At 35.1% G+C, this 8567-nt stretch overlaps 1 protein-coding gene across 12 annotated transcripts in view; it reads right to left on the bottom strand.

Moving 5' to 3' along the window:
* The window catches only part of KCNIP4 (potassium voltage-gated channel interacting protein 4), a 436947-nt gene that overhangs the window by 48320 nt on the left and 380060 nt on the right, over nt 1-8567 (bottom strand). For 7 of the 12 annotated variants that reach the window (XM_080590887.1, XM_080590892.1, XM_080590895.1 and 4 more), the window contains one exon: nt 3-127. In XM_080590887.1, the coding sequence (XP_080447013.1) occupies nt 3-110 (108 nt within the window). In that variant the 5' untranslated portion in view covers nt 111-127. Of the gene's footprint in view, nt 1-2; nt 128-6043; nt 6146-8567 lie in introns of all 12 variants that reach the window. The other 5 variants (XM_080590891.1, XM_080590889.1, XM_080590885.1 and 2 more) reach the window with 1 other exon arrangement.

Genomic DNA, 8567 nt, shown 5'->3' with positions numbered 1-8567 from the left:
ACATTCTTGAAACCTCTATATAAGATCTGAAGTTCCTTCTTTGTGAATTTACTCTGTGCTTCCAGCAGCTCAAGAGCTTCAGGTCTATGTCGTACTGTGGCCATTTCCATTTCATCTTCTACAGTGTCTGCAGAATACAAGAGACAGAGAAGGAAGGCTCAACAAGAAATAGAGAATGTAGAAATGACTATCCATTGTAGGAAAAGAAAAATCCTTAAATGACATTAATTTAAAGAATGGCTTTTGCAGCCTTTAAGATATGTTAATTTTGAACTCATGGGGAAAGGGTGTCTATCTGCTTCAGTGGCTGCACAGAATGTGGAACAGTGGTGATAATCCATTGGTCTGGATATTATCACAACACGTATAAATAATAATAAACTGGAAAGTGGACATTCTGCAAGGACATGCGTGACACATTCAGTATGATTTTGCTGTTTCTACAACACTCTGAACAAAGAAAACAATCTTATAAAACCTTAGTGTCACAGCAATACTGACAATTTTCCCTTGTTTTATTACTGGAAGTGAATTCACTGTATTAGACTGGGATTCCCAGTGCTCTCTTTTTATTGTAAAGTAGTACTTTCTAAAGTGTGTGAGAAGGATACTGCACATTCAGCAGTAGACCTTGCTTTGAGTACCATATAACAAAACCTTTTGGACAAACATGATTATTCATGGGGAGCAGCCTTAGCAGGGATCTTGAGGATTTTAGTGACCTCATCATCAACAGAATATGAATGTAAATATACGTCTTTAAGGCTTAAATAAATGTGGCCCTATAAAGATGAGAGAAAGCAATACATTTTTTCCGGGTAGAGATTAAATGTGAAAATTAAAGTCAGTGGAATAGATACAGGAATTTACAGTACAGATTTTTATTTATTTATTTATTTATTTTAATATGGAGGTACCAGGCATACACTTGACCAAAAATTGGAGCATTAAGCAGGCATTAAGCATAGGTTATACAAAACTTCAGACAAATTTAATCAAATCTCTTTCGCCTTCTCTTTGAAGAGTTATACCAACTACAGAAATGTAACTTGAGCAAAACCAAGCATGTATAATTTTTCACTTCTACAACTGTGAAAATATATATTTTATTTAATCAGTGTGGAACTCTGCATTCTTAAAATAAACTTTCATTGTGTTCAATTTTCATAAGATCACAAAGAAAATACACCATTAAAACAGTGTTATGATTATATCTTCACATATTTTTGTTCTGCTTCAATGCAGTAATAATAACTTTCAGCTGCTTGGGAGAAATCTGGAGATACAGTTCAAACAAAAACAAAAAATGAACAACCTTGGAATAGAATCAGAGAATCATGGAATGGTTTAGGTTTGAAGGGACCTTTAAAGATCTAGTTCCAATAACCCTGCCATGAACAGGGACACCTTCTATTAGAGTAGGTTGCTTAAAACTCATAACCATAATATATAAACTATTTGGATAAATTAAAATAATAATAATAATAATAATAATAATAATAATAATAATAATAATAATAATAATAATGTAGGACCATGTCTTTTTTTCCTGTCAAAGAGATGTTGCTGTTGGCAGTCATCTCAGAAATGTAAGGATTAAAGAATTATTCCAGGTGTGGTAAGGAAGAAAACAGATGTTAAAAAAAGTGGGTCCCACTGCCTGAGAGCCTTCCAGTGATTGGCTTCCTACCCTAAATCCCAAGACTAGATGTCCACTTTAAACTCATCAACTGTGAAATATTTCAGACAAGATAACCAACAAATGGGTGATAACTATAGCTTCTGCCTTTACCAAATTAGTAAGAATCATTTAATAGTTGTAATTACAAGTTCAAGATGAAAGGCATGGTATAAGATAGAAAAATGAACCTCATTAATACTTTATGGCTTCTCAAACCTGATTCTTTGAACATCATTTTCTCCTGACAGTGTGCCTTGAGTACATTTATTTTATTCATTAAAGCTGTCTCTGTTAAAACTTTTCAGCTTACAGTCCATGCAGAAAGATTTATTAGAATAAGAAATACAGTGCTAATCTGTTTAAATGACATGTTTGCAAATGCCGTAATATAATGTTAAATTCATTCACTGAACCAGACTGCAAATTCACAGAACCCTCTGCATTTCATAACTCTTCTGAGAGACACGATAGTTTTGTCTGGCTCTGTACTTTAGCTTTTCCCAAGTCATTAGTTATCAGTGTAAGCATTACAGAGAAGAATGTCTGTAGGAAAAATGAAACATGGTATCTTTCATTTAATCTGACAGAAGGTATTTTCCAAATCAGTGTAACCCATAATTTTATCTGAGAATGTCCATTGTGCATTGGCCTATGAGCAAGCTATATCGTGGTTCTTTTTTGTTTTTATTTGTAGGTTGTCTCAGATGACTCAGAGACCACCACCATCTTTATGAATAATACCACAGTAAATGCTATCAACATGAACAATAATAAAAAACAACAACAAACAACTCTCACAACTTTACATTGAACTTATGATGCTTGACGATAGTCTTGATCAAAATTATAAGAACATTTCAGCTCTCACCTTTAAAAAGAAAGTTTCTGTCATGCTGCAGTGCAAAGGGTGAGTTTTGAAAAACCTACCCTTACAGATAAAATTTTAATAAAGTTGGTCCAGGGTTAACAAGCTGTCATCCCAGTATGGGGAATGTCTAGCAAAGTTCTTGAGCTACATTTTAATTCTGGCTGAGAACACCCAAGGTTTATTTTGTAAGGTTATTAAAGCTTTTCCATCATGTTTTAAAGGGAACTATCTTTTATATTGATTATAAAGTCCCTATAATAATGTCATGCTTTAGATATACAGCTGAGATTTTTTTGTCAGCTATCAGTCAACACTAGGTGCTTATGCTAAACTGACAAAAGAGTCACCCAACAATAAATATTGTTCAAATTAACTTATTTTTTATATGACAAAAGTTATATGGAATTTAAATGGGCTACAGTTTAGAAAGAGAGTGACTTAACTGGAAACGAGCTCTCTGTGAATCATCTGACTACCTAGACAGACATCTATAAGCTCTTCATGAAGCTAGATCAGTAGACATAATAACTGTAAGGCTAGATACATAGGCCACAGAACCAGGCTGAGCACAGTGTCTGGTATATCCTTAGTGATGAATGTTTATACTTTGTTTTAATGATTTGGTAAAAATGTAAAAGACTGCAGTATGGTGGTGATGTTAGTTTTCTGTTAATGAAAATATTCAGTTCAACAATCTAATCATGCCCTACTTCTGTAGCACCTTGTAGATAGAAATAATCTAAAAATAATATCACTGGGAATTTCCTTATAATGTGCCAACTATGATGATTAAAATACTGATGATTAAAATACTATGATGAATAAAATTCATGAGTCAATTGCACTTTATTTATTTATTTATTCATACTTATGCCTAGTTATCCAGGCAAGAAAAAATATTTATAGTTACATATACACACTGAAAGTGTGTGAAAATATATGTGTTTCTACATAGGAGTTTCATAATTTATATGACCTTAATAATAATAATAATAAAATAGTTATTTCAGTTCTCTAGTTAATTCAGCCTAAGAAAGTTAAGGGCTTATTTATTTATTTATTTATCCATCCATAAAAGGCATGTTTATCCATACATTTCAATTGAGAAAGAGAAGCAAGTTCATATTCAATTCTTTATATATTAAATATATGTTCTTATTTATGTCATTAATGAATATCTTTCTTCCAGTAAAGAGTTTTTAATGTATTTGCCACGGGAACTACGCTTTGAACCTTTCATCATTCATTAAATTACAAAATGGTAAAATCAGTGCAAAACCCAGACATACTCTTCAAATAATGACTGCTGGAGAAACAAGTCCAATCTTAGGGTTTAGTTCATATCTGTAAAAATTGTCCACGTGCATTTCCCTGCACAAACCCCAAATGATATGTCCCCTACTTATATAATAATTACATGCACATGCACTTCAAAGACATTCAAAGCCATTCTTGAGTCTAGCCCTTTCTGTAGCATATGCATTTAAGTGTTTAGCTAAGGAAGGATAGATTTAATTTTAAGTTTACCAAAGTAAAACACACAAATAAGAAAAAGCACTCTTTGAGATGCTTCGTTGAATGTGAATCCTGAAATAAGTTTTTCATTATTATTTAAATAATCTTTTTCTGCACATATTCATAGAAAGTAAGCACAGAATTGCAAATTCAGAGTTTACATTCTTTCAACAAAATACTTGTTTTAAAAATATTCCCTTTAAAATTTCTAAAGAATTTGTATTATGTGGTTGTCATTGTAGGTAGTGCTGACTTCATTCCTAGTATATTAGAATGTTGTTTCTTCCAAACCAGCAGAAATCAAACAGCACATTATGTCAAAATGGGATAATAACAATGTTCATCTACAATTTAATATAATATTTTCATGTAATATAATATTCTCATTTAAAACAGCATTTCATTATTTACAAGAGCACTGAGGAAAATGCTGACTGCATCTTCTCTTTCTACTATGTAGTTCTCAAATATGAAACATTTGATGCAAGTTTTACTTTGACTTCTCTTCTGGCTTATAAAACACTCACAGCTTGAATATGCGTATTTTGCATGGTCAAAGCTATTAAGACTGATTCTAAATATTTTCATGTTACCTGTGCAGACAAAAATGTTGCATAGATATGTGCAATGAATAAGGATGTGTTGTTCTTCGAATAACTTCAAACAAAGGGATCAAACCATCCATTACTTTTTAGTCTAGGACTATGTCATGTCATGTAGGTGAAAGCAGCTTCTACTTAATGAATTAGTATTAGCTGTCACAACAGTGACTGCCCTTTTTAAGATACCCGAGTTCCCAGTAAAACACATCATCTGAAGCAACCATGAAAATGTTACTGTGCATCCAAATCTTTAGTGCTTTTCATCTTTGAGATCTCAAATAGTTAGAAAGGAAAGAAAACACCAGTCTTCTCTATGGAAGAGCATGTGAAAGGCAGTGAAATGGAATAGCAGAAAGAAATCCTATGTCCACATCACTGAAGTCTTAGCACTTAATAAAGGGCCTATGTTCATAACCTAGTGGCCTCAGGTTGTCCCATGATCACTGGACAGAGGGAACTGCTCTTGAAGGCTTTTCTTGCCTTAGATTGATCAATATGCTGTATCAAGAATAGGATACGGGAAGCATAGGGACCATTCAGCTTCTATTTTTAGGTGTTCAAATTAGCACACAGAATTAAGATAAATTAATCTAGACTGAATTGGGTACAAAAAGATATTTTAGTATCAGTTATAGAGGCCAAATGATATAGGAAGATGTTAGTATTGTTGCTGTAATTTATCTCTACCTAGGTATATATGGATGGATGGATGGACGGACGGACGGACAGATGGATCTGTCTTTCTGTCTGTCTGTCTCTTCCCTTTTATCTGTCTGTTAGCCATCCAGGAAGGATCTTATTTTCTTACAGCATAGGATCAGGACAGTAAAGGAAATTTCAGTGTGCTTATCCTTTAAGTACACGGACACACTTTATTTTTGACACTTTATTTTTCTATTTTTTATTTTTCCCCAGGCACATACTTTAGGTCTCATTCCCTTTACAGCTTGATGTTATACAGTCAACTTGCAACTTCCTCCCATATCAGTAATGCCGCTATTATCCTATGTACTGGACTGTACATACATAAATATATGCACACATACACAAAAAGCTAGCACTTTGTAAATGCATTGAGATCAGGCTTTTAACTTCACCAGTAAACCCCTTTTCAGCTAGGTTGTTGAGTGTAAGTCCCAACCCAGCAGCTTGTGCACAGCAGACCCTGGCACAGTTATCTTGCCAGCATACTCTGCACAGACAAATCTATTACCAGCCCACAAATCTGTTCATCACTCCTTTTTAAACCTCAATAGAGCATACAGTCACTTCGGCAGATGACTTTCAAATGTGCAGTTAATGAAAGTATAAGTTCTGATGCATGCAAACCTAAAAAAAAAAAATTTAAAAAAAAATCAAATGAAAAATAAAACTTGCTTTGAGTAACAGGAGATGTCGTTTTGGCAGCCGAGCAGGGCAAGAGCTTCATAAGTCGCTCTTTAATGCTGCGTTTGGTACTGTTCTGAGCGTAGAGGAAACCTAAAAAATACATTATCAGGACCGTTAACATAGTCTTGAGAACAATTCCTGTACATGCTGAAGCGTTTATCATTATAGCAGTATCCTGATAGGAAAAGGCCAAACAGAGAGCAGCCATCCTGAATTGCAAAAGGCAACCAAAATTTTTGAACAGGACAACAAAATCATTTTGTGCTTGCATCTTTCCAGCAAAGGGGATGTTTTGTATATGTGCATCTCTGGAAAAGTTCTTATAACCCCCTTAAGTTACAAGCCACTTTAAAACATCTAACTATGGTATCAGATTATATATTTGAAACAACACAAGGAGAGAGTGTTTGTAAAGATTTTAATGCTAAAATATTTTAAAGACTTTTAAGTCTATTTAATTACTTATTTGATTTTTAGCTTTAAAGTGGGAAAAAAAAATAAATAAAAACACACAACACATAAATAAAACTTCAAAGATATCTTTTGTTGTCCTTTCTGGCAGTCTTCTACTTCCAAGCCTGAGTTTTCCCGTATCATCCATTCAGCAATTGTGATAACCAGCCTGGTACTTTTGCCTTTTCTGAATATTAAAATATCAACCATGATGTACAGCCAGTCTTCCTTTTCTTTAATATTTGTCATTCTGCATATATATAGCTATAAGTATTATTTAGGTTTTCATCTTCAAATATTCATGGCTGAATAGTTAATGTTTGTGTGCCATAAAACAGATAAACAGTATTATTCTTATTTACTACAATGGAAATTGTCAGAGTGACAAAAAGCCTGTGACATCTAACTAACCATTTCATACAGAATGTTTAATACAAGCAAACGTCTCCTGGCTGGATATTTGCTGTAAATGACAGACTTAACATCTGTAAAACAGCTGACTAAATGATTTGTGTTCCTGGGAACAGTAAAGCTTAGTTTGAACACTATGCAACTCCCATACTTTTCAACTGAACTGCAAGTGCTCAAACATAAACACTGTTCTGCGATGACTTGCTACAACAGCTAGAATGCAAATCTGATGGGGCAAGAAGCGGAAGAAAACACTGAGTTTCTGTGCTAGTGGTGCAGTCACCCGGATTAACCCGGGTTATTCCAGCTGCTGCACTTGTGCTGAATACTGGTATTCATGGCATTATGTGGAATAGTTTCCTTTCTATCACCAAACTAGACCAAGAAGGAACCTCCCACCCTTAACACCAAGTGCAGCTTACAGGCAATCTTGAAAAAGTGTATACTTTATTTGGGAATAGAAGGAAAGAGTGAGAAGGCTTTAAAGATACTAAAAGTTTTAAATGAAAGAAAAATATTTCTCAGTTTGTATACGAGTAAAATATTAAAGAAAATGAAATTAAAAAAAAAAAAAAGAGAAAAAAAGAGAAAAAACAGGAAAGACTCGACTAAAGCCCTAAGAAATCAACCAATTCATAGAATCATAGAATGGCTTGGGTTGGAAGGGTTGTTAAAGATCATCTAACTCCAGCCTCTGTTGATGCAGCCCAGGATGCAGTTGGCCTTCTGGGCTGCAAGCATGCTGTTGTTAGTACACAAATTCTGCCTCCAAGAAAACTCCAGCTCTGGTGAATGGAAGAAAAAATCCAGTTTCAGAATAAGATCAAATGAACCTACATGAATTCATGAATTTCTCTGGAAATGTAAAAACTATTACAAATAATAAGAATGAATACATTTATTATTTGTAGCAGTTAACTGTCAGCTCAACTCAGAATCACACTGCAGGTAAAAGTATAAAATAAAAGACTCTCTGATCTGATGGGTATCTTAAAATTTGCCTTTTTTTTTTTTCTTTTTTTTTCTTGGTCTCAGCTGGCAGTGTCTGGAGTACCACACTATGCTTGTAATGTACAGATTTGAATAGAAAGAGTCACAGAATCACAGAATGGCCGAGGTTGGAAGGGACCTCTGAAGATCGTCTAGTCCAACCCCCCTGCCAAGCAGGATCACCTAGAGCACATTGTGCAGGATGGCATCCAGGCAGGTTTTGAATATCTCCAGAGAAGGAGACTCCACAACCTCTCTGGACAACCTGTTCCAGTGCTCTGTCAACCTCACAGTAAAGTGCCCCTTCATATTGAGCAAGAACCTCTCGTGCTTCAGTTTGTGCCTGTTGCCTCTCATCCTGTCACTGGGCACAACTGAAAAGAGACCGGCTCCATCCTTTTGACACCCTCCCCTCAGATATTTATACACATTGATGAGGTCTCCCCTCAGTCTTCTCTTTTCCAGGCTGAACAGGCCCAGTTCTCTCAGCCTGCCCTCCTGTGACAGGTCTTCTAATCACCTTCGTAGCCCTCCTCTGGACTTGCTCCAGTAGTTCTATGTCCCTCTTGTAATGGGGAGCCCAGAACTGGACACAATACTTCACGTGTGACCTCACCAGGGCTGAGAAGCGGGGGAGGACCACCTCCCTTGATCTGCT

The sequence above is a fragment of the Anser brachyrhynchus genome (assembly GCF_964034855.1).
Source record: "Anser brachyrhynchus genome assembly, chromosome: 4".
NCBI classification, from domain to species: Eukaryota; Metazoa; Chordata; class Aves; order Anseriformes; family Anatidae; genus Anser; species Anser brachyrhynchus.
This window is presented reverse-complemented; position numbering and strand designations above follow the sequence as displayed.